The sequence below is a fragment of the Erinaceus europaeus genome, chromosome 21, assembly GCF_950295315.1.
Source record: "Erinaceus europaeus chromosome 21, mEriEur2.1, whole genome shotgun sequence".
NCBI lineage: Eukaryota > Metazoa > Chordata > Mammalia > Eulipotyphla > Erinaceidae > Erinaceus > Erinaceus europaeus.
In genome coordinates, this window is record NC_080182.1 from 5,756,933 (window position 1) to 5,783,589 (window position 26,657).

Below are 26,657 nucleotides of genomic sequence, written 5' to 3' on the forward strand. Positions count from 1 at the left end.
ACACAAGAGAAGAGAAGGGGAGAGAGAACAGAGCATTGTTTAACTCCAGCATTGCAGCGCAGGGGTTGAAGCTGAGGCCTCAAACATGCAAGTCCTGTGTTCTATCTGCTGAACCATCCTTTTCTTTTTTCTTTTACTTATAAAAAGAAACCGCTGCTGGGGGTAGATAGCATAATGGTTATGCAAAAAGACCCTCATGCCTGAGGTGCCAAAGTTCAATCCCCTGCACCACCATAAGCCTGAGCTGAGCAGTGCTCTGGTAAAAAGCACACAAACAAACAAACAAAAAAACCCCCAACCAACCAAACAAACAAAAAAGGAAACACTGACAAAACCATAGGATAAGAGGGGTACAACTCCACACAGTTCCCACCACCAGACCTCCATATCCCATCCCCTCCCCTGATAACTTCCACATTCTTTATCCCTCTGGGAGTATGGACCCAAGGTCATTATGGGGTGCAGAAGGTGGAAGGTCTGGCTTCTGTAATTTTCTCCCTGCTGAACATGGGTATTGACAGGTGGATCCATACTCCCAGCCTGTCTCTCTCTTTCCCTAGTGGGGCAGGGCTCTGGGGAAGCAGAGCTCCAGGGCACATTGGTGGGGTCATCTGCCCAGGGAAGTCAGGTTGGCATCAGGGTAGCCTCTGGAACCTTGTGGCTGAAAAAAGAGTTAACATATAAAGCCAAACAAACTGTTGACTAATCATGAATCTAAAGGCTGGAATATTGCAGATAAAGATTTGTGTTCTCTGTTTTGAAGATAGCTAGTAGGCCTATTTTAGTTATAGTCCAAAGGGCCCATGGCTGCACTAGTGGTTCTCCTGAGCCTGGCCTTGGATATGCAGGTGGACCCAAGTTATTGTCTGGGGAGATGATATCAAGGCTGGATAAAGGACCAGAAAGCTGGATCAGGGAGCAGAGTAGCTCCTAAATATGGGGAAGGGGTATAAACACTGGTGACTGTAAACCCTGTCAATTTGCTCTGGGGCCCATATACTCTTCCCAGCTGCAGGGCCAGGACCAGCAGTGAAATGACAGTAGTGACACTGAGAAGTTACTGTTGCTCATGAGAAAGGGTGCAACCAAGATAGGAAGCGGACGGAGCCTGAAGCACAGCCTCTGAAAAGGTTTTCTTTTATTATTCCTCTCCGCTCTCCCTTTTTTTCTATTTTTTTTAAAATTGGCCAGTACAGAGAGAAATTGAGAGGAGAGAGGGAGATAGGGAGAGAGAAAGACAGACAACTGCAGACCTGCTTCACCACTTGTGAAGTGTCTTCTCTGCAGGTGGGGAGCGGGTGCTCTAACCCAGGTCCTTGCACATAGTAATGTGTCCGCTTAACTGGGTGCACCACCACCCACCCCCTATTAATATTATTTATGAGCTGGGACCTCACACACACATTTTCATTCAGGCAGAGAGAAAGAGAGAGAGAGAGAGAGAGAGGGAGAGGGAGGGAGAAGGAGAGGGAGAGAGAGAAAACAGTGTCAGAGCTGTCCCCAATGCTACCACCAATGCTGTCCCCAATGCTCCCACGTGGTGCTGGGACCCAAACCTGTGTCATGTTCGCGGCAAAGCATATGTCCTACCTGGTGAACTATTTCACTGGCCCTAAAACACAATCGGATTTCTCAGTATTTCGGATGGGCCTGTTCCCCGTGCCTGAAGACCCAGGTGTCTAGTCTTCCAGTTCCTACATCTTTCCGGAATGTTTGAGCGGCTCTGATAAAGCTCCCCCCTCCATCCTCACGGTACAGTCAGTGGTAGCCCTGCTGTCACCCACTTATCATCCCGTGTCCTCTCTGAACGCTCAGGAAGGCTTGCTAAGGTAGGCTCTCTCCCCTCCACACCACACCATTCACCCACCGTGCTCCTCAGTGTGTGGGGTGAGGAGACAGCTCAGTGCTCCTCTTCCTCCACCCAAAGAAGAAATGTGCCCATGAACTCCTTTTGTTTCCTGTCATTTTGTTTCCTGTGCTGACTTGCTGCCTTCTGAGTCACCTGAGAGTCTTCAGGCTCAAGACAAAGGCACATGAAAATGGAGCATTAACCAGCCGAGGCTGTGCCCACCTGCCATTTCATAGTAATGATTATTATTAGTAGTAGTATTGCCATGGGGTTACCTCTGGAGCTTGGTGCCTCTCAACTGTCTCTAACAGGCTCTGTCATGAACTTCAGAAGATCCTCTAAGTCCAGCTGCCTGAGGGAATGGCTGTATGGGGTAGGCGTGGGGGGTGGGGCACGGGGGTGTGGTTTATTAGACAGCCTGTGACAGTACCATGAAGCATCTTGGGAAAGTGGTAGAATTGAAGTGGAAACACAAGCAGCAGCAACAACAGAAGAAAAGACAAAAGTCATCAGAAACATGAAGACAAAATACACAGAGCCATATGAACAAGGCCAGGTATCAAAAGGCCATGTAATTAATGCTACACCAGAAATTCTATTTCCCAATCTTCACACCACTTTGTTTGGAACTTGAAGGAATCATGTAGGGTGGGATAAGCCAGCAAGAGAGGGAGGAATGTCAGGTGATGACACACAGAGGTTACACTTAGGAGACAAGTCAGAAAGGGAGAACATGGGGGGAGACTTGGACTGGGAGTAGAGCACTGCACCAAAGCAAGGGACTCTGGGGAAGGGATGGAAATGGGGGTGTGTGGGATCCTAGTTTGGGGGTGAGAGTGTGTTGCAGACACCCAAGATGCAAGCTGGGAAATGCAGCCCCTGTGTAGACAATTGTGCTGTAAACCATTAACCTGCAAATAAAATGAACGAATATAAAAAAGAAAAGACTAGAAAGCTAGGTTCATGATTAGTCAACAATTTGTTCCACTTTATATCGTAACTCTTTTTCAGCTACCAGGTTCCAGATGCTACCTTGATGCCAACCTGACTTCCCTGGGCAGACAATCCCACCAATGTGTCCTAGAGGCTCACCTCCTCAGAGTCCTGCCCCACTAGGGAAAGAGAGAGACAGGCTGGGAGTATGGATCCACCTGTCAACACCCATGTTCAGCAGGGAAGCAATTACAGAAGCCAGACCTTCCACCTTCTGCATCCCACAATGACCCTGGGTCCATACTCCCAGAGGGATAAAGAACAGGAAAGTTATCAAGGGAGTTCTAGGGGTGGGCATTGTGTGGAAATGTACCCCTCTTAGCCTATAGTCTTGTCAATATTTCCACTTTATAAATAAAAAAGTTAAAAAAAGAAAAAAGAAAGAAAAAGAAAATCACACACTTTGTATCCTTTCACTTCTGATTCATTCTCCAGGGCCTTCACTTGATCCCAGTTGAGGATAATTTTGGAGTCGGATGAATTCCATATGATGTTTCCAGGGGGCTGACTCGGTGCTAGAGAAAGAAAGAAAAAAATGAAGATATATGAAGTCACAGATTATTAGCCCCAATGGTCTCTGAGGGTATCTGCTCACTGGAGTTGAGCGGGAGGAAGGCAATTTGCACTAATGTGAGTCTTCAAGGTCACAAGAATCAGCTCAGCTCCGGGAGCACCAAGGAAGCTGCAGCCAGAGGGAGCCCGGCCCTCTGGGCTCAGGGACCCAGAGGGCACTGGCATTCATCTTTCTGTCCTAGGACATTTCCCAGGCACTCTGCAAAGGGTGACTGAAACCACTAAGGTGAATTTCAACTCATCATGATGACAATTAGCATGCAAATGACCCCCGGGGAAGCAGGGACTGGGGTCCCTGCCTGGCCTGTCTGTCCCTGCAATGTCTTCACCCCCTACCCCGCTGTGCTCACGTGGCTTCCTGGTGGTGACATTGACGGTGGCGCTGGAGGGGCCTGTGCCCGCCGAGTTGTAGGCCTTCACCGCCAGGTGGTAGAGCATGCTGCCTTGCAGGTGGCCGATTCTGGCGGAGGTCTGGTTCCCGGAGGTGCGTATTTTCCTGGCGTTTTCCTCATCGTCTTGTCGCCAGTACTTGACCTGAACAGAGAGCAGGAGGGCCTGGGGGGTCACGGGATGGGAGGGGGGGGGCATCTGCATCCAGTGTCACCAGGGAACCTGACGATCAGGGACCCTTGTGCTGCCCCTAAACTTGCTACATCCAACCATCAGCAGCTTTTCAGAACACCAGATGCTTCCAGAACTCTGGGAAACTGTCCTCAGTGAGTGGCCGGGTGATGGTGATCTAGTGGTGCACACATGTCCATGTGGGACAACCTGGGATCAAGCCCATGGTCCTTGCGGGAGGAGGGAAGCCTCAGGAGTGGTGGAGCAGTGCTGCAGGAGTCTCTCCTTTTTCTCTATCCCTGTCTTTCACATCAAAAAGAAAAAGAAAACAATGACTTCTGGGAAGGGTGAAGTGTGCAAGCACTGAGCCCCAGAGATAACCTGAGTGGCAATATTATTACTTTTTTTTTTTTTTTTTTTTGCCTCCGGGGTTACCTCTGGGGTCTTCCTTCCTTTCTTTCTTTTTTTCCTATTTTATTGGATAAGACAGAGTGAAATTGAGAGGAGAGGGGAGATAAAGATGGAGAGAAAAATAAAAAGATTCCGGCAGACCTGCTTCACTGCTCCCGGACCTTCCCCACTGCAGGTGGGGAGCAGGAGCTCAAAGGGTCCTATGTATGTATGCGTGCACCACCACCCGGCCCCCCAAAAACCTGCTGCTATGAATTGTTCCGAGTGAGACGGGAGATGGGAACAGCCATAGCTGGTTGTTTTTCCCTTTCCCTCTGCCTTTGTTTTGAGCCTGAAGATCCTCAGGTACACCAGAAGGCAAAACTCATCTTACCAAGCTCCTTATAAATCAATACTTAGACCTGAAGAATACATAGTTTTTAGTTAAAAAATGTCAATACTTGTATTTATTTTCCTTTTCTTATTAGTGATTTTATATATTGATTTACAAAATTACATGACAACAGGGGTACGACGTCACACTGTTAGCACCACCAGAGTTCTGAATCCTTTACTTATTTTTATTTATTTATTTTATTATTTCTTTTCCCTTTGGTTGTACCTGTTGTTTTATTGTTGTTGTGGTTATTATTGCTGTTGTTTTGATGTTATCATTGGTGGATAGGACAGAGAGAAATGGAGAGAGGAGGGGAAGACAGAGAGGGGGAGAGAAAGACACCTGCAGACCTGCTTCACCGCCTGGGAAGCGACTCCCCTGCAGGTGGGGAGCTGGGGGCTCGAACCCGGATCCTCAAGCCAGTCCTTGTGCTTTGCACCACGTGCGCTTAACCTGCTGCGCTACTGCCGGATGCCCACTTATTTTTTATTTTAATGAGAGAGAGATATAGAATAAAGACATAGAAAGATCAGAATACTGCTCAGTTCTGGCTGATGGTGGTCTTGGGGACTGAACTTGGGATGACAGAGCCTCAGGCAGGAGAGTCTTTGGCATAACCATTATGCTGTCTCCCTAGTCCCTATGCCCCCCCCCCCTTTGCCCCAATCTAACTGAGACAGATGCTCTGGGATGATGAAATCGAAGACACACAGGCTTGAGGCTTCTGTCTGGAGAATGTGACAACCCCTCCCTGGGGCACCATGAGCTTACATTCCTTTAAACAGTATTTCTAAAAAAGACTTTAATATTTTATTTTATTTCTTTATTTTGGGACGAGACAGAGAAATCGAGAGAGAATAGGGGAGAGGGGAACAGACATCTGCAAAATGGCTTCAGCACTTCTGAAGCTTCCCCCTTATAGATGGGGATCAGAGCTTTGAACCCAGGTCCGTGTGCATTGTAACATATTCACCACCTTGCCCCTACACAAAATGTTTTCAAAAGACTCATTTATTTATTTTTCATGAAATATCACTGGGTTCTGCCATACATGGTGTCAGGTGTTTTTGGAAAGCACCTCTGGCTCAAGCATAGAGTGTCTTACATGGAGCACTTTCTCTCTCTCTCTCTCTCTCTCTCTCTCTCTCTCTCCCTCCCTCCCTCCCTCCCTCCCTCCCTCCCTCCAGAGCACAGCTTCTCCTTCCCAGGACCCGGGCACTGTTCTCCTGCTCACCTCATAGCCCTGGATGCGTCCTTGATCCTTCTCCAGGGGGGAGGCCCAGAAGACCTCAATGTCTGTGGCAGAGAGACTCCGGGCAAAGATGCTGACAGGGGGCTTGCTGGGCTCTGTGGGAGGAGAAGTGATTCCTCAGTCAGTTCAGGCTTAGCAACTCCCCCACTCCCATCCCCCCAATGCTTCTAGAATTGGAGGACAGACTGCTTTTGGTGGTTAGAACCCACATCTTCATTCAGAGAGAGCCGGTGAGCAGCTGGGAGGGGAGGTGGTAATGAAGATGGGGTGCTGTAAATGGGGGTGGGGGGACAGGTGGAAGGGAAGACTCCAGGGTTAGGTTTAACCCAGAACTAGGTTGAAGAACCAAGTTCCCACCATGCCTCTCACAGACAGCATTTGCTGCCCGATTAAGAAAAGGCGAGCGAAGGACAAGGACAGTCACGGGTTTTGTCTGGGCCTCAGAGGAGCTGGTGACAGCTCAGTTGTCACATGATGTTGTGTGGCCAGGAGAAAGACAGCACCTTTAGCAGCAGGGAGAGTCTGCCACAGATTCTACCCAGAGCTGGGCTCCATGGGGGGGGGGGGGAGAGGAGCTGGGGCCTCATGAACACATGATTTCAAAATTCCTGGGCTGCCTTTTTCATTCATTCCGAGATAAAGACACACAGAGAGAATGAGACACCAGAGCTTCCTCTGACTTGGCTTGAGTGTGAGCTGTGCACACAGCAAGGCACACGTCCTACTGGGGAGCTGTCTTCTGTCTTCTTCTCCCATAGGCTAAGCCGGGACACATGTGCAGGCTCATGGAACCCTGGCTCCCAACTCCTCCAGCACCGGCTTTCAGACCCTGCGCAAAAGCAGCCCCCTGGGCAGTCTATCCCTGATGGTTCCGAGTTACGTGTGCCACGTAGCTAGAACCCAGCCACTCACAGGTGACAAAGGTGGCACTCCAGCACACTCTATTAAAGAACGGCCTGGAGTTCAAGGTCAGGATGCACAGAGGGGAATCAAGAGGGAGGACTTTCCCTGCACTCTGGGGAGTCTGCTGGGGAGGGGACTCCCCAAGGACTGTCACTCTGTCAGCTTGTCTTTTTTTTTAATATTTATTTATTTATTCTCTTTTGTTGCCCTTTTTTATTGTTGTAGTTATTGTTGTCATTGTTGGATAGGACAGAGAGAAATGGAGAGAGGAGGGGAAGACAGAGAGGGGGAGAGAAAGACAGACACCTGCAGACCTGCTTCACCGCCTGGGAAGTGATTCCCCTGCAGGTGGGGAGCCAAGGGGCTCGAACCAGGATTCTTACGCCGGTCCTTGTTGCGCTTTGCGCCACCTGCGCTTAACCCACTGCGCTACCGCCCGACTCCCTCTGCCAGCTTATCTTGAGGGCTGAGTGTGAAAGCACTACGGGAGCAACAAGGAGGAATCCAGAATGGAGCTTCTGCAGGGGCTCCAGTCTGGCTGGGATGCCCAGGGCATGGCTGGAGGCAGGGCCTAAGGAGGCAGGAGAGGGGCCTAGGGGAGGCAGGAGGCGGGGCCTAGGCAGACGTAGGAGGGGCGTATGGGAGACAGGAGGCGGGGCCTAGGGAAGCAGGGGAGGGGCCTAGAAGAGGAAGGGGCGGGGCCTAAATGGCAGGGGTGGGGGCAGAGGGGAGGCAGGGGGTGGGGCATAGAGTCAATGTGGCTTCATTGGCTTCTTGCCTATGTAGGGGCTGGCACACCCAGTCTGGTCCACACTGCACAGGAGGTGCTTGGACCTTCGTTCCTCCTCACATCCCCTCAGAAGACACCAGCGCTAAGAGCAGAGGGCAGAGGAGCAGGTGGAGGGGGGACCCCACACCCCTGGGCCTTGGGAGTGACACAGCATGGCCACGCTGCTCTATGAGTCACCCTTCAGCCTGCAGTGGGTGGCTAGTTACTACACTGTAACTGACAGGAAAGAGGAGAGGAGGCGCAGCTAGCCTCTTGCTATTCACTAAGTGATGAAATAAACAGAACATTTTTTATTTACTCCTATAAAAATGCATCGTGGGGGTAGATAGCATAATGGTTATGCAAAGAGACTCTCATGCCTGAGGCTCCCAAGTCTCAAGTCAATTCGCTCCCCCCCCCCCCAGCACCACCATAAGCCAGAGCTGAGTAGTGCTCTGGTGTTTCTCTCTGTTTCTCTCTCTCTCTCTCTCAAAAAATTAAATATTAAAAAAAATGCGTCATAAAGGGCCGGGCAGGTGGTGGAGCACCAGGTCGAGTGCACACGTTAGTTACCATGTGCAAGGACCTCCACTCCCCACCTGCAGGGGGGAAGTTTCACAAGCAGTGAAGCAGGTCTACAGGTCTCTCTCTTTCTCTCTCTTTATCCTCTCCCCCACCCAAAACATGCACAACTTCTCTTTGTCCTATCTTATAAGAAATTTTGTGCATGCATGACAGTGCAAAGGTTCAAGCCCCTGGTCCCCACCTGCAGGGGAAAAGCTTCACAAGTGGTGAAGTAGGGCTGTAGGTGTCTCTGTCTCTTTCTCTCTCTACCTTCCCTTCAATTTCTCTCTGTCTCTAGCAGATAATAAATAAAGATAAAATAAAAAAGGGAAGCCGTAAAAAGGTAATAATTAAAAAAAAAAAGAAAAAAAGAAGTTAGGGTGGGGTAGATAGCATAATGGTTATGCAAAGGCACTCTCATGCCTGAGGCTCTGAATTGCTGTACCACCGTAAGCCAGAGCTGAGCAGTGCTCTGGTAAAATAAATAAATAAATAAATAAAGAAGAAGAAGAAGAAGAAGAAGAAGAAGAAGAAGAAGAAGAAGAAGAAGAAGAAGAAGAAGAAAGAGCAGTAGTATGGACATAGAAAAGTGTGCATATTGTACAAAAAGCTTAAAAGTCACAAAGCCTTCTGGATTATGATATATAAACAACCTATGTGATAGAAATAGACTATATATATATATATATATATATATATATATATATATATTCCACTGGCCAAAGCACTCATTTTTTTCCCCTTAAGATTTCATTTGTCTTTCTCAAAGTAAGAAAGAATGAGTGGGAAGAGAAGTTACAGCAGCACTTGGTTCTGGCATACGGTGGTACTGGGGACTGACCGTGGGGCCTCAGGCATGTCAGTATGTCAGTGGGCACTCTAGCAGACGAGCTCTTTCCCCATCCTAGACTTCACATTACTTAAAAACGATTTCACTTATTTATTCTGGATAGAGACAGAGAGAAATAAAGAGGGAAAGGGGAGATGGAGAGGGAGAGAGAAAGAGAGACACCTGTAGACCTGCTTCACCACTTATGAAGCTTTCCCTCCTGGAGGTGGGGACTGGGGGCTTGAACCCAGGTCCTTGAGCAGTGTGGTGTGTGCATTCAACTGGGTGTGGCACTGCCTGGTCTCCTGGGTGTCATTCTTACTTTCGAGGTATTTTCCTAAGACATCTTTATCGATGGAGTTCTGACTCTGTCTTTGTTGCTCCCTTGTGGTGTTAGGGATTGAACCTGGGGCCTCACACATGCAGAGCTGAGCCACCTCTGAGCCACCAAAATCTTTATTTTGATTATTATTATTATTATTTTACAAAAGACTTATTTATCTAACAAGAGACAGACCCAAGCATCTCTCCAGCATATGTGGTACTGGGAGGGGAGGGGGTGTTGAACTTGGGACTGCATACTTGCAAGTCCTGTGCTCTACCTGCTGAGCCACCTCCCTGCTCATTCTGGAAGCACCAGCTGGTGCCAGTGATCTGTGTGTTCAGCAATGGAATTGGAATCGCTAACAGCCAGCCTCGGGCATTTATAGACAATACTGATGCTGACTTTAATTAACTAATTGACTGATTTTGGAACTAGAGTTATTGCTGGAGCCTGGTGTTTGCATGTCATTGTTTTTCTTTTAGAGGGTGAGAGAAAAAAAAAGGGAGAGAGAGATGAAAAGAGACAGAGAGAAGGGAAGGCACCTGCAACCCTGTTGCATCACCCCTGAAGCTTCCCTTCCCTGGCAGGTGGGGATGGAGGCTTGAACCGGGTCGTTGTGTGTGATCACCAATAGGCCGCCAGCCAGGGCGGTGTTGTTGTGGTCCTCGGAGCTGAGTGGTGGACTGTGAAATGCTTTCTTCACCAGCCCAGCCATGTTCTCATGGCGAGAACACAGTGCAAAGCCGGCAGAGCCGGGGGCAGGGGCCTCCGGGGTCTGCAGATTCAGCCGCCTGCCGGGAGCCCTACCTTCCTCGGCGGAGAACACGGTGGTCACAGGGCTGAAGGGGCCCTCGCCCTTGTTGTTGAAGACGCCCACCTTCACCTCGAAGGGTGAGAAGGGCCGCACGCTCTCATTGCGGAACACGTATCTGGAGGCATCGGCGGAGGCCAGCACCGTCAGCATCCAGATGGCCTTGCCGTAGGGCCGGAAGGCCACTACGTAGCCAAAACCCCGGCCGTTCTGCAGCTCCTCAGGGACCGTCTGTAGGAGAAGGGGCTCAGACACCATGGCGTGGGGTGCTTGGGGGGGCAATGGAGTGTCACTTCCACCGTGGGCCCCAGCCCCCTTATTTTAGAACTGGAGAGAGGAGAGACGCGAGGGCACTGACCCAGCATTTCTGGTCTGCTCATGGCGCTCCCATTGGAGGTGAATGCTGGGGGGTGAGATGACTCCACCCCCACCCTCTCACCCCCCTGCACTCTCTCTCCCATCCTTCCCACCTACATTTATTTAAAAGTTATCATTATGCTGATGCCTGGCTAAAGAAGTTATGAAATACTACTCTGCATTAAAAATAACGAAATTGGGTCCTTTGGGGCAAAATGGATGGAACTGGAGGTGATGATGCTTAGTGAAATAAGTACAGAGGAGAAAAATAACTGAATAGCTACCAGATGATTTCACACATGTGGAATCTAGAGAGTTGATGCACATGGACTTGAAAAAAAGAAACAGAAGCAAGCAAACTATTTCTAAGACTTGTGAGAACTCTGGTGGTTATCTCTGGGGGTGGGAGGGTGGGGACACAGAGTTTTGTGCTGGTGTGGAATATACCCTACAATTTTACAATCTTGGAACCCACCATTAATAGTCTATACAAAAAAAAAAAAAAAAGGAAACAAAAAGCCATCATTATGGAGCTGGAGAATGTGCGAGAGGCTGCTGGGCTGTTTGCCTGGTCCAATTTTAATCTCCATGTTTTAAAAAGTGGAGCAAAAAAGAGAGAGGGAGGGAGAGAACCCCAGCACTAACCACACTGTTCCCACGCTGCGAGCATGGTCAGGCGTGCACTCCGCCTGCCAAACTATCTCTTAGCCCCTGGACCCACATTTTTTATTTTATTTTTGCCTCCAGGGTTATTGCTGGGGCTCAGTGCCTGCACCACGAATCCACTGCTCCTGGAGGCCATAGTCCCCCCTTTTGTTGCCCTTTGGACCCACCTCTTATGGGGTCTTGCTAAGAGTCAGGAAACCTCCAGGATGGCCTGTGGTGGCCACTTGCTCTGAGGCTGCACCCCAGCAGGGTGTCCAGAAGCAGCATTCTTTCAAAAAATATTTATTTATTTATTCCCTTTTGTTGCCCTTGTTTTTTTTTTTTATTGTTGTAGTTATTATTGTTGTTTTCATCACTGAATGGGACAGAGAGAAATGGAGAGAGGAAGGGAAGACAGAGAGGGGGAGAGAAAGACAGACACCTGTAGACCTGCTTCACCACCTGTAAAGCGACTCCCCTGCAGCTGGGGAGCCAGGGGCTCGAACTGGGATCCTTACGCTGGTCCTTGCACTTTGTGCCACGTGCGCTTAACTCACTGCACTACCGCCCGACTCCTTAGAAGCAGCATTCTTTAGCATGTATGCCTGCACAGCCCTCTGACTCTCCCTGCTTGCTCTGGGATGAAGCCCATTCAAGCCTCACTTAGCAACAGGTGGGCAGCACCTGTCTCCCACACCTGTGACAGACACAGGTGGGCTTTCGAGCCCTGGAAATCACATTGGAGCACCATGGATGGCGGCATCAAAGGAGATCCATGGGGGTGGGGGTGGGGCAGTGCTGTGGTATCTCTTCTTCTCCCTTTGAATCTCTCACTCTGTCTCTCTCTATCTGAAATAAAAAGATTGAAAAACTTGAATGGGGAGCAGTGGAATGATGCCTAAAACAAACAACAAACAATAAACTACCGCGTGGAATTTCCCAGAACATGTTCAATTGAGCCCTTGTGAGGGAATCTAATAAAAGTGCAAGGTGATTTAGTTTACTTTTTAAAAAACTTATTATTTTTAACATTTATTTATTTCCTTTTTGTTGCCCTTGTTTTTATTGTTGTTGTAGTTACTATTGTTGTTGATGTCGTCATTGGATAGGACAGAGAGAAATGGAGAGAGGAGGGGAAGACAGAGAGGGGGAGAGAAAGACAGACACCTGCAGACCTGCTTCACTGCTTGTGAGGTGATTCCCCTGTAGGTGGGGAGCCGGGGGCTTGAACCTGGATCCTTAGGCCCGTCCTTTCGCTTTGTGCCATGTGTGCTTAATCCGCTGCACTACCACCCAACTCCCAAAAAACTTATTTTTATGAGAGAGAGAGAGAGAGAGAGAGAGAGAGAGAGAGAGACAAGAGCACTGCTCAGTTCTGCCAGGGATTGAACCTGGGGCCTTTGGGGCCTTAAGCATATAAGCCTTGTGCTCTAGCAGGATGAACTATCTCCACTACCCAATTGCAAATAGAGTTTATTTTAATGAAAATTTAGATGTTTTGAAAATCTACTTTATAGAGTGAGTGCACAGAGCAGAGCACTGCTCAGCTCTGATGTAAGATGGTGCTGGTAATGGAACCCACAGCACCAGAGACCTCAGGCATCCAAGTCCTGTGCTCTGGCACTGAGCTAGCTTCTTGACCCTTCATCTACAGAGTTCCAAACCACAAAGCAGAGGAGATCCTCCCCTGGCCCAGCCTTGAGGGCAGCTGCTCCTGCCCCCCACGTGGTTCTGCCACTCACTCACCTCCCAGGTGATCACCAGCTCAGACTTGCTGCCTCCGCCTCCACTGACATTCGCTGGGGTGACTTCGGGGACTGCAGGGGACAGTGGGACAATCAGGTCAGAGGCTGGCTGAGTGGTGACGACAGATATGTCGTCATATCAGACACAGAGGCTGAAGCACCAGCTTGGGGAAGGGCAGCCGCCGAGAAGGCAGCTCCAGGCTCCCAGTGCCCGTTCAGCTAGGTGCACCTGGGTGACCTCTGCCAGGGGTCTGAGAGTTTTATGTCTTCTCTCTAGGGGTGAACATGGGTGGGAAGAGGGGCGGGTTCTGTGCTGGGGATCTTAATTCACTGCCCACTAAGGGGGCTGGAGCCTAGCTGCCTGGCACAGCCCAGGAGGAGCCATCAGAGTCAGGTGGGAACGCCTACAGGAACATGGGTGGTGCAGACGTTTGGGAGGTGCAAGGCATCAGGGCAGGGTGCTCCAGAGCTTCCCCATGTGAGCTGTGAGTGGGAGCTGTGGGAGGAGGGGACAGCACTGAGCCCCGTTTACTGGCACAATCTCTGGGGCTCCTGTCATGGTGGCTGGTAGTGGGGGTTGGCTGATAAATTGGGAGGAGGGTGAACTAGATTGCCACCCTGCAGAGCCAAGGCCCATGACAGAGCTTTGGAGCCTGATTTGAGAGTGGCTAGAGGCTAAATGTGTGTCCTTGGTTACAACCCAGGATGTGGGTCTAGAGGGTGCTGTGCAGGCGGAGGGGAGTTCCCACGTATGGAGACCCACAGCAGCTGGGCTTCCCAGAAGCCTTGGTTCGCACAGAAATGCATCCTGAAAACCCTGCTCAGCCTCCTCTGACTTCTGGGCACCTGACCCACAGTCTGACCCATGACCAGTGAGCTGTCCAGTGAGGAGAGTACTCTTGGCTGTGCCCAGTCCTACCCCATCCCCAGTGTGACATTACACCCCATCTGCTGAGCTTATTGTGGGCTGATCCCCCCGACCCCAGGAATCCCCTTCACAGGGAGGGACAGGCATACATGATACTTACGGGCCTCCTCCGTCCTGCGCCTCTCTGATGGCCGGCTGGGCTCCCCGATGCCAATGGCATTGGCGGCCACTGCACGGAACTCATACTCCACCCATGGGTTCAGCCCCACCACTGTGGCTGTGAACGTCCGTCCGTCAATGAGCTCTGGGACTGGAAGACAGCACACTGGGGTATGCTACTTGGTCCCAAGACAGGACACTGGGATGGGACAGTGGGAATAGGAGAGTGGGAACAGGAAGTGGACACAGGACAGCAGGTCCAGGACAGTGGGGATGGGACAGTGGACATAAATAAGACATCAGGGATGGGACAGATGACATGGAACAGTGGACAAAGGTCAGTAGGGACAGGACAGTGGGGACAGGAGAGTGGGGACATGACAGTGGACATGGAAAATGGGAACCGGACAGTGTGGTTGGGACAGAGAAGACAGGACAGTGGACACTGGATAGTGGACACAGGGCTGTGAGGATGGGACAGAAGGGACAAGACAGTAGACACAGGACAGCAGGGATGAGACAGTAGGGACAGGACAGTAGGGAGAGGACAATGGACACACACTAGTAGGGACAGGACAGTGGGGATGTGGGAACAGAGTTGTTCCACCTGGTCCAGGGACAGGACAGCAGAGTGTGTGTGTGTATGTGTGTGTGTGACTTGGTCCCAGGACAGGGAGCACAGGAGAGTGGGGATGAACCACTCAGACTTGAGACAAGGGCGAGGCTACAAGAGGGGACATAAGATTGTCTCTGTCTGGTCTCAGGCCTCACTGCACTCAGAGTGATAATGAACTTTTTTAAAAATCATTTTGTTGGGAGGTTAATGGTTTACAGTTTGGTTACTGACACATGGATATACTTTTTCATCTCCCTGTGACATGTGTCTGCAGAACACTCTCAGCCCAACCTGGGTTCCCCTCCACCAGCCTGTATCAGGACCCCAAGATCTTCCCTTTTCACCCTTCCCAGAGTCCTTGATTTTTGTGAAGCAATGATGGGTGATTTTGAGCACAATTTTATGTGCTAATTGACAGTTCACACATTATCTTTCATGCTGTCTTTTTTTCCACTAAAAAAAAAGTTTTTGAGTTAGTGGCTTGCACATGTCTGTTTTCACCACTTCAGGTGGACATTTTTCATTCATTGACTCTTCATTCATTCATTCATTTATATAGACAGTCAAACAGTCAGTCCACTGAACTGGAGCTTCCCCCAGTGCCCAATAACTCCCATGTGGTGCCAGGGTTCAAAAGTGGGCTATGTCCCTGGCAAAGTACACACAGTACATAGTGGGATACCTCTCTATCCCTAAAAAAATTTAGTTTTTCACTATTAGACTTAATAGTAAGAGTTCTCTATGTGTTCTGGATACAAGTCTTTTTGTAAATTAGTGATTTAATATTGATTTATAAAATTGTAAGACAAAAAGGGTATAATAAAACAACTTTTCCATCACTTGTCCAAACCCCCTCCAATGGAAACTGCAGTAATTCTCCCAAGGTCACAGAAATGGGCTGACTGTATCTGTATCTGTATCTGTATCTGTATCTGTATCTGTATCTGTATCTGAATCTGTATCTGAATCTGAATCTGAATCTGTATCTGTATCTGAATCTGTATCTGAATCTGAATCTGTATCTGAATCTGTATCTGAATCTGTATCTGAATCTGTATCTGTATCTGTATCTGAATCTGTATCTGTATCTGAATCTGTATCTGAATTTGTATCTGTATCTGTATCTGTATCTGAATCTGTATCTGAATCTGAATCTGTGTCTGAATCTATCTAAATCTGCATCTGAATCTGTATCTGAATCTGTATCTGAACCTGTATCTGAATCTGCATCTGCATCTGAATCTGAATCTGAATCTAAATCTCCATCTGCATCTGTATCAGAATCTGTATCTGAATCTGAATCTGTATCTGAATCTGTATCTACATCTGAATCTGTATCTGTTTCGGAATCTGAATCTGTATCTGTATCTGAATCTGTATCTGAATCTGTATCTGAATCTGTATCTGAATCTGAATCTGAATCTGTATCTGTATCTGAATCTGTATCTGAATCTGTATCTGAATCTGAATCTGAATCTGTATCTGTATCTGAATCTGTATCTGAATCTGTATCTGAATCTGTATCTGATTCTGTATCTGAATCTGTATCTGTATCTGAATCTGTATCTGTATCTGAATCTGTATCTGAATTTGTATCTGTATCTGTATCTGAATCTGTATCTGAATCTGAATCTGTGTCTGAATCTATCTAAATCTGCATCTGAATCTGTATCTGAATCTGTATCTGAACCTGTATCTGAATCTGCATCTGCATCTGAATCTGTATCTGAATCTGTATCTGAATCTGTATCTGATTCTGTATCTGAATCTGTATCTGTATCTGAATCTGTATCTGAATCTGTATCTGAATTTGTATCTGTATCTGTATCTGAATCTGTGTCTGAATCTATCTAAATCTGCATCTGAATCTGTATCTGAATCTGTATCTGAACCTGTATCTGAATCTGCATCTGCATCTGAATCTGAATCTGTATCTGAATCTAAATCTCCATCTGCATCTGTATCAGAATCTGTATCTGAATCTGAATCTGTATCTGAATCTGTATCTACATCTGAATCTGTATCTGTATCTGAATCTGAATCTGTATCTGTATCTGAATCTGTATCTGAATCTGCATCTGAATCTGAATCTGCATCTGAATCTGTATCTGTATCTGTATCTGAATCTGAATCTGTATCTGAATCTGTATCTGCATCTGAATCTGTATCTGTATCTGAATCTGTATCTGCATCTGCATCTAAATCTGCATCTGTATCTGAATCTGTATCTGCATCTGTATCTGCATCTGAATCTGTATCTGAATCTGTATCTGAATCTGCATCTGTATCTGAATACGAATATGTATCTTTATCTGTATCTGAATCTGTATCTGAATCTGCATCTGCATCTGAATCTGTATCTGAATCTGTATCTGAATCTGTATCTGAATCTGCATCTGTATCTGCATCTGAATCTGAATCTGTATCTGTATCTGAATCTGTATCTGTATCTGAATCTGATCTGTATCTGAATCTGCATCTGCATCTGAATCTGTATCTGAATCTGTATCTGAATCTGCATCTGAATCTGAATCTGTATCTGAATCTGTATCTGCATCTGTATCTGAATCTGTATCTGCATCTGCATCTAAATCTGCATCTGTATCTGTATCTGCATCTGTATCTGAATCTGTATCTGTATCTAAATCTGTATCTGCATCTGAATCTGTATCTGCATCTGAATCTGTATCTGAATCTGCATCTGTATCTGAATCCGAATATGTATCTTTATCTCTATCTGAATCTGTATCTGATCTGCATCTGCATCTGAATCTGTATCTGAATCTGTATCTGTATCTGAATCTGTATCTGAATCTGCATCTGTATCTGAATCCGAATATGTATCTTTATCTGTATCTAAATCTGTATCTGTATCTGAATCTGTATCTGAATCTGCATCTGCATCTGAATCTGTATCTCAATCTGAATCTGTATCTGCATCTGAATCTGTATCTGAATCTGTATCTGAATCTGCATCTGAAATCTGTATCTGTATCTGAATCTCTATCTGAATCTGTATCTGAATATGTGTCTGAATCTATCTGAATCTGTATCTGAATCTGTATCTGAATCTGCATCTGCATCTGCATCTGAATCTGTATCTGAATCTAAATCTCCATCTGTATCTGAATCTGTATCTGCATCTGAATCTGTATCTGAATCTGTATCTGAATTCGTATCTGTATCTGAATATCTGAATCTGAATCTGTACCTGAATATGTGTCTGAATCTATCTGAATCTGCATCTGAATCTGTATCTGAATCTGTATCTGTATCTGAATCTAAGTCTCCATCTGCATCTGAATCTGTATCTGAATCTGCATCTGAATCTGTATCTGAATCTGTATCTGAATCTGTATCTGCATCTGTATCTGTATCTAAATCTGTATCTGAATCTCAATCTGTATCTGTATCTGAATCTGTATCTGAATCTGTATCTGAATCTGTATCTGTATCTGAATCTGTATCTGAATCTGTATCTGTATCTGAATCTGCATCTGAATCTGTATCTAAATCTGTATCTGTATCTGAATCTGTATCTGTATCTGAATCTGCATCTGAATCTGTATCTAAATCTGCATTTGAAATCTGTATCTGTATCTGTATCTGAATCTGAATCTGTATCTGAATCTGCATCTGTATCTGAATCTGCATCTGCATCTGAATCTGCATTTGAAATCTGTATCTGTATCTGAATCTGTATCTGAATCTGTATCTGAATCTGAATCTGTATCTGAATCTGCATCTGTATCTGCATCTGCATCTGAATTTGTATCTGAATCTGTATCTGAATCTCAATCTGTATCTGAATTTGTATCTGAATCTGAATCTGAATCTGTATCTGTATCTGAATCTGCGTCTGTATCTGAATCTGAATCTGCATTTGAAATCTGTATCTGTATCTGAATCTGTATCTGAATCTGTATCTGCATCTGAATCTGTATCTGAATCTGAATCTGTATCTGAATCTGAATCTGTATCTGAATCTGAATCTGTATCTGAATCTGTATCTGAATCTGAATCTGTATCTGAATCTGTATCTGTATCTGAATCTGTATCTGAATCTGATCTGTATCTGAATCTGCATCTGCATCTGAATCTGTATCTGAATCTGTATCTGAATCTGAATCTGTATCTGAATCTGTATCTGCATCTGTATCTGAATCTGTATCTGCATCTGCATCTAAATCTGCATCTGTATCTGTATCTGCATCTGTATCTGAATCTGTATCTGTATCTAAATCTGTATCTGCATCTGAATCTGTATCTGCATCTGAATCTGTATCTGAATCTGCATCTGTATCTGAATCCGAATATGTATCTTTATCTCTATCTGAATCTGTATCTGAATCTGTATCTGCATCTGAATCTGCATTTGAAATCTGTATCTGTATCTGAATCTGTATCTGAATCTGTATCTGAATCTCAATCTGTATCTGAATCTGCATCTGCATCTGAATCTGAATCTGTATCTGAATCTGTATCTGAATCTGTATCTGAATCTGAATCTGTATCTGAATCTGTATCTGAATCTGTATCTGAATCTGTATCTGAATCTGTATCTGCATCTGAATCTGTATCTGCATCTGCATCTAAATCTGCATCTGTATCTGTATCTGCATCTGTATCTGAATCTGTATCTGTATCTAAATCTGTATCTGCATCTGAATCTGTATCTGCATCTGAATCTGTATCTGAATCTGCATCTGTATCTGAATCCGAATATGTATCTTTATCTCTATCTGAATCTGTATCTGAATCTGTATCTGCATCTGAATCTGCATTTGAAATCTGTATCTGTATCTGTATCTGTATCTGTATCTGAATCTGTATCTGAATCTGTATCTGAATCTCAATCTGTATCTGAATCTGCATCTGCATCTGAATCTGAATCTGTATCTGAATCTGTATCTGAATCTGAATCTGTATCTGAATCTGTATCTGAATCTGTATCTGAATCTGTATCTGAATCTGAATCTGTATCTGAATCTGAATCTGTATCTGAATCTGAATCTGTATCTGAATCTGTATCTGTATCTGAATCTGATCTGTATCTGAATCTGCATCTGCATCTGCATCTGAATCTTTATCTGAATCTGTATCTGAATCTGTATCTGAATCTGAATCTGTATCTGAATCTGTATCTGCATCTGTATCTGAATCTGTATCTGCATCTGCATCTAAATCTGCATCTGTATCTGTATCTGCATCTGTATCTGAATCTGTATCTGTATCTAAATCTGTATCTGCATCTGAATCTGTATCTGCATCTGAATCTGTATCTGAATCTGCATCTGTATCTGAATCCGAATATGTATCTTTATCTCTATCTGAATCTGTATCTGAATCTGTATCTGCATCTGAATCTGCATTTGAAATCTGTATCTGTATCTGAATCTGTATCTGAATCTGTATCTGAATCTCAATCTGTATCTGAATCTGCATCTGCATCTGCATCTGTATCTGAATCTGTATCTGAATCTGTATCTGAATCTGAATCTGTATCTGAATCTGAATCTGTATCTGAATCTGTATCTGAATCTGTATCTGAATCTGAATCTGTATCTGAATCTCAATCTGTATCTGAATCTGTATCTGAATCTGAATCTCAATCTGTATCTGAATCTGTATCTGAATCTGAGTCTGAGTCTGTATCTGAATATGTGTCTATATATTATTTGCCCATTTTTCTATGCTCCTGCCCTCTTTTCCTTTCTATATCACACCTATACCTATTGCTCCATCTGGGGGCCCTCCCTTTTTTCTCCTCTCTGATAAGGCAAACAGTGCCTGGTTGCCTCTGGTGTTTTCCAGATTGGCTTCCGTTCCCGTGATGGTACAAACACAAGATTCCTGGTGACAATGCTTCAGGTTCTGGTAGAATTGGAGCTGACAGCCCTTTGGTCATCTACCCCTCTCCTTTACCTTCTGGGAGTATGGACTAAGATTCTTTATGGAGTGCAGAAGGTGGGAGTTCTGTATTTAATCTAGTTCACTTTTCATAGATATGCAGGTAGATATTTTTGTATATCTCCTACAATTTGTGACTTTTCATTGTTCTTAGCAGTATACATTCCCTCACATTTAAAAGTGACTTCTTTAAGAGGCCAGAGGTGATTGCTCACCCAGTAGAGAGCACCCTACACCCTGTTTGAGGACCTGGGTTTGAACCCCTGCCCCCGCCAGCCAGCACATGCACAGGGGAGCACTTCAGGAGCCCTGGACAGTGCAGTTGGGCTGGTGTGTGTGTTTCTCAGTGCAGAAACCCGTCCTTCTGTCCACTCCAGATTCTGGGCCGCAGTGAGTTAGTGGGAGAGGCATAGGCTGTGGCTGATGATGTCACCAGTGGTCCATGGAGCCCCAAAGTAACCAACTGCCACCACCTCGTGAGCTTGGTATGTGCTCACTCCGAGGCCCTGTATTCCTACAGTGAATACATTCTATTTACTGATTTATTTTGCTTCCAGGGTTTTGCTGCGGCTCTGTACCTGTGTGATTACACCACTCTGATCAGGATTTTTGTCCCCCCCTCCCCTCTTCTCCTTCTTGATAGAAAGACAGAAAGAGAGGTCGCAGAAAGCACTGCTTAGGAGGATTAAAAACAAACCTACACTTCACATGTTCCCTTCAGGCTCCATCCAAGATGAGATGAAGAAGGGGAAACACAAAGCAGAACTTGGACTGGGTTTGGTGTCTTGCCCTGAAGTAATGGACTCTGGGGTGCAAGGGAGGGAGCTTTCAGGTCCTGATGCATGATGGCGGAGGAGGACCTAGGCTAGGGGCAAGAGTGTTCTGCAGAAAACGGAGAAATCTGACACACGTACCAACAAAGGTATTTACTGTTGGCTGAAAAACCATTAATCACCCCAATAAAACTTAAAATAAATAAATAAAAACAAATAACAAATGCATAGGTGATGATTCAGAGAAGACAGTAACTGAAAACACACCTTTCCTTTTCTTCAGTGCAACATTGGGGAACAAATCCAGAGCCTCATTCCTTCATGACCTCACTCAGCATTCTCGCTGTAGAATTTTTTATCTGTTCTTTTTTTTTTTTAATTTTTTAAAATTTCCTTTTGTTGCCCTTGCTGTTTTCTGGTTGTAGTTATTGTTATTGATGTCGTCATTGTTGGATAGGACAGAGAGAAATGGAGAGAGGAGGGGAAGACAGAGAGGGGGAGAGAAAGACAGACACCTGCAGACCTGCTTCACTACCTGCGAAGCAACTCCCCTGCAGGTGGGGAGCTGGGGCTCGAACCAGGATCATTAAGCCGGGCCTTGTGCTTCACACCGTGCCACCTGCGCTTAACCCGCTGAGCTATTGGCCGACTCCCTCTCTTTTCTTTTTTAAAAAATATTATTATTATTATTTTCTTGCCGCCAGGGTTATGCTGGGGCTTGGTGCTGGCACTATGAATCCACCATTCTGGTAGCCATTTTTTAATTTTTTTTTTTTGCCTAGATAGGGCAGAGAGAAATTGAGAAGGGAGGAGTGGAGAGAGAGGGGGGGGGGAGAGAGAGAGAAAGAGAGAGAGAGAGAGAGAGAGAGAGAGAGGCCTGCAGATCTGCTTCACCACTTGTAAAGCTTCCTCCCTGCAGGAGGGGAGGGGAAAGGCTCCAGCCCAGGTCCTTGTACATGGTAATGTGTTTGCTTAAGTGGGTGCACTGCTGCCTGGCCTCCACCCAACTTACTATTGAGAGTGAGGAAGACATTACAGCACTGCTCCACCATCCATGGAGCTTCTCCTAGTGCTTTTAGGACTTGAACCCACAAACCTCATACACAGAAGGCATGCACTCTACCCACTGAACTATCTTCTGCCTTCCCCATATATGAACCATTCCTCAACTGCCGTGGTCCATGGTGGCTGCAGGAGGCCCAGCTGTGTCCCTCGTGCCCTGTGCCCACCCCGCACACCTGTGCTGACGGCCTGCCAGCCCACGGAGAAGGGTGTCCGAGCCTGGATGACGTAGAGCGTGACGGGGCTGTGGTTGTCGGGCCCCGGCTTCCAGGACAGCTGTGCCGTAGTGTCCGTGATCTCGTCGACGGTCACGGCCTCGGGGGGTCCAGGGGGACCTGTGCGGGTATGACGGGATGCTCAGAGCAAAGCTGTGACTTTTCGGAGGTCACGCACCTGCTCACCCAGCCGTCAGGAGGGGCAGGGAGCGGGGCGCCCAGCCTCCCTACTGACTCTGAACCACCAGGTGGGTCACACCGCTGCCCCCTGGGACTCACAGTCAAATGGAAACAGCCAGAGTTGCAGCGGAGTTTTGCTCCATGTGCTGAGAGAATAATGAGGGCCCCTGGGACCCCACATGTGAGTGGGCTCATCTAGAGCTCTGACTGGGGGGGGCACAGCTCTCAGAGGTGTAGAGAGGGCAGATGAGGGGGGCCGGGCGGTGGCTCACTGTGCTGACTGCACACATTACCAAAGGCAAGGATCTGGGTTTGAGCCCCCTGCTCTCCACCTGTGTGGGGGGGTACTTCTTGAGTAGTGTGAAGCAGGTCTGCAGGGGTCTCTTGTTCTCTCTCTCCCTCTCTCTCCCTCCCTTCTCCATTTCTCTTTCCCATTCAATAAAACAGAAATTAAAAAAAAAAAAAAGGAAAAATGACTGCCAGGAGCAGTGGATTTGAGTGCTGGCACAGAGTTCCAGCGATAACCCAAGTGGAAAGACAGAAAGAAGAAGGAGAAGAGGAAGGAGGAGGAGGAGGAGGAGGAGGAGGAGGAGGAGGAGGAGGAGGAAGAGGAGGGACATCACAATTCTACTCTACCTTTCATGGAGATCTACAGGTACTGACTACCTCCCTCCCTCCCTCCCTTCCTCCCTCCCTCCCTCCCTTCCTTCCTCCCCTTCTCTCTACTCTCTCTCTCTTTTTGTCACCGGGGTTATTTCTGGAGCTCAGTAACTTCACCAATTCTTTGCCTCTTCTAGAACTTAACTGAATATATCATTTTTTTCCCCTTTGACAGAGGGTGAAAGACAAAGAGATAGAGAGGGACAGAGGAAGAAACACAGAGAGGAGACACACCTGCAGCCCTGTTCCATGCCTGTGAAGTCTCCCCCTGCAAATAGGGTCAGGGCTTGAACCCAGGTCCTCATGCATGGTAACATGTGCAGTCCGTTGGGTAAGCCACGACCTGACCCTCTTGTCTCTTGTCATTTTTTCTTTAGTTAATTTATTTATTGGATAGAGACAGACAGAAATCAAGAGAGAAGGGGCAGACAGAGAGGGAGAGAGGCAGAGAGACACCTGCAGCACTGCTTCACTGCTCACTAAGCTGTGGCACTAGGGGTTTGAATTTGGGTCCTTCTGCATTGTAACGTGTGTGTTCTATCAAGGGTGTCACCTCCCGATCCCATCGCCCGTCTTTTTTTTTGACTTTTTTTTTTTTTTAGATACTTATTTATTCTCTTTTGTTGCCCTTGTTGTTTTATTGCTGTTGTCGTTGTTGGATAGGACAGAAATGGAGAGAGGAAGGGAAGACAGAGAGGGGGAGAGACAGACAGACACCTGCAGACCTGCTTCACTGCTTGTGAAGCGACTCCCCAGCAGGTGGGGAGCCGGGGGCTTGAACCGGGATCCTTACACTGGTCCTTGTGCTTTGTGCCATGTGTGCTTAACCTACTGCACTACTGCCTGACTCCCCATAGCCTGTCTTTTAAATGGATCCTCTGCTGGTCTTTACAACCAAAGCCCCACAGAAAGGACTGGGTCCCTTTCAGCTGTTCAGGGGATCCCACTGGAGGGACTGTTACTGTCACCGTGGACACTGCGTGGGGAGGAGAGACAGGTGGTGTCAACTGGGACCCTGGTGCTAAGAGGTCACGTCCCTGACTTTGCTCTCATCCTCTTCCTGCCCCACCCCTGCCCACGCCTGTGTGCAGATAAGACCTTATACACAGAACATGTTTACCAGCTCAGTGTTAGGCAAGTCAGTGCCTCTTTCAAAGTGATAAGGTACACAAATATTTCTCCTCCAAACCATGGGGCAATGGGTTCATGGATGCTTCTAGCTCTGGCAGCGGGAGAGGGGGATACTTTCTTACTCACTTTGTCAGACACACCAAGCAGCTGAAGGCATGCCTGCCTTTCTCCACAATGTGGAAACACACACACACACACACACACACACACACACACACACACACACACACACACACACACACGTGCGCACCACAAGGGCAGAGCAGTATAAGATAAAACAGAAGATTATGGCTTAAAATGGCATTTTAATTTATGGGCCTTATTAGCTCATGAGATGCGATTTTCTTTTTAGACTGCGTTTGCAAATTCCTCTCAGTACTTAGTGTTATTTTCTGTGAAATGAAGTATACAATATCATTTAAGAACTTCAAGTATTACTGATTTAAATATTTATTAGTCTAATTTATTGGTGTTTAAACTGCTGATCTGAACATTACCCTAATTAAATAGAGGATAAATTTCTAGCAACAGAATTCTTTTGTCCCCGAGGGTGGAGGGTAGGGGTTGGAAGCACTAAGCTAAGAAGTGCGAGTGTGTTTTCAGGGTGGGAATAAACACGTTTCTGTGAGTCATGTTTGGGCAGCTTGGGCCCTGGCTGCTGGTGGAAGTGTTTTTTGTTATCTGCTCTTATCTGTACTGTGGCTGGAAGGCTCTTTAGGGGAAAGCCCAATAGACAGGAAGCAAACACTGTTTTGTTTGTTTGTTTGTTTTTCCACCCTCCAGAGCAATGTCCTGCATATTTCCCCATCAGTACGTAGGAGGCTTTGGTGATCTCTGGTTCTCAGTGTATCAGGGCCCTCCTGCTTCCAAACCCCATTTTCTTTCACCCATACCTGTGCTCAGATTCCCAAACACCAAGTGTTACGGCCTCAGATGCCGAGGGCTTTCTAAATTGATTTTATCTCTGCCCAGCTAATCTTTCTGTCTACACATTTACCATCTACTCTATCAACCTCTTGTCTGTTTATTTATCATATATCTACCCATCTATGACCCTCTCAATCATCTGTTTTTCTATCCACACAACTGTTATTCTACCAATATATCACCTGTCTATTTACTGGGTTGTTGGAAAACTTGTGACACATTTTTTTTTTTTTTTTTTTGCACAGAAAAACAGGAAAAGGGAGTCCTGAGATTCCTAAACAGACATGATGGGCCTAGACCTCAAATAAATCCTTCTCTCCTTCTCTCCAATGGTCATTCCTATCGGAAACAACACAATAGACCCCTTTGTGGGCCCCCATAGGACTTTGCCATCAACTTGGATCAATAATGGTAGAGAATGTTCCATCCTCTGAAAGGAGGATGGACAATATACTCTGTGCTACACCTGAGGAAGATGGGTCGATATTGGGGCAGCTTGGAATGTTCCTACTCATGACCACAGAATGTGAGCTCAGATCTACAGGGATGCAGAGGTCACATAGGCTCCTAAGCTGAATATGGGCCCCAGATCACATCAAACTGATGGGGTTTACAGTCAACAATATTTATACACCTTTCCCTTATTTGGGAGCTACTCTCTTCCCTGATCCAGCTTTCTGGTCCTTCTGCTAGCCATGATATCACCTCCCCAGACAATAATTAGGATCCACCTGCATATCAGATTTCAGGCTCAGGCAAAAAACAAAAACCAACCAACCAATCAACCAACCAACGAAACAAACAAAAAAAAAACCCACTAGTATAGACACAGGCCCTTTGGAATATAACTAAAATATGCCTACTAGTTATTTACAAAATGGAGGGGCCCCCAACTCTTCATCTGCACTATTCCAGCCTTTAGGTTCATAACTGGTCACCAATCTGTTTGGCTTTGTATATTAACTCTCTTGTCAACCAGCATGTTCCAGATGCTAGCATGATGCCGACCAGACAGACTTCCCTGGGCAGATGACCCCACCAATGTGTCCTGGAGCTCTGCTTTCCCAGAGCCCCGCCCCACTAGGGAGAGAGAGGGACAGGCTGGGAGGGTGGATCAACCTGCCAATTCCCATGTTCAGCGGGGAAGCAATTACAGAAGCCAGACCTTCCACCTTCTGCACTCACAATGACCC

At 46.6% G+C, this 26,657-nt stretch overlaps 1 protein-coding gene across 4 annotated transcripts in view; it reads right to left on the reverse strand.

Moving 5' to 3' along the window:
* Nucleotides 1-26,657, reverse strand: part of LOC103124848 (contactin-4) — a 422,242-nt gene that overhangs the window by 12,986 nt on the left and 382,599 nt on the right. For 2 of the 4 annotated variants that reach the window (XM_060180337.1, XM_060180336.1), the window contains exons 14-20: nucleotides 22,528-22,686; nucleotides 13,992-14,141; nucleotides 12,965-13,035; nucleotides 10,213-10,447; nucleotides 5,998-6,110; nucleotides 3,766-3,949; nucleotides 3,245-3,357 (exon numbers count right to left, since the gene is read on the reverse strand). In XM_060180337.1, the coding sequence (XP_060036320.1) occupies nucleotides 3,245-3,357; nucleotides 3,766-3,949; nucleotides 5,998-6,110; nucleotides 10,213-10,447; nucleotides 12,965-13,035; nucleotides 13,992-14,141; nucleotides 22,528-22,686 (1,025 nt within the window). Of the gene's footprint in view, nucleotides 1-3,240; nucleotides 3,358-3,765; nucleotides 3,950-5,997; nucleotides 6,111-10,212; nucleotides 10,448-12,964; nucleotides 13,036-13,991; nucleotides 14,142-22,527; nucleotides 22,687-26,657 lie in introns of all 4 variants that reach the window. The other 2 variants (XM_060180335.1, XM_060180334.1) reach the window with 1 other exon arrangement.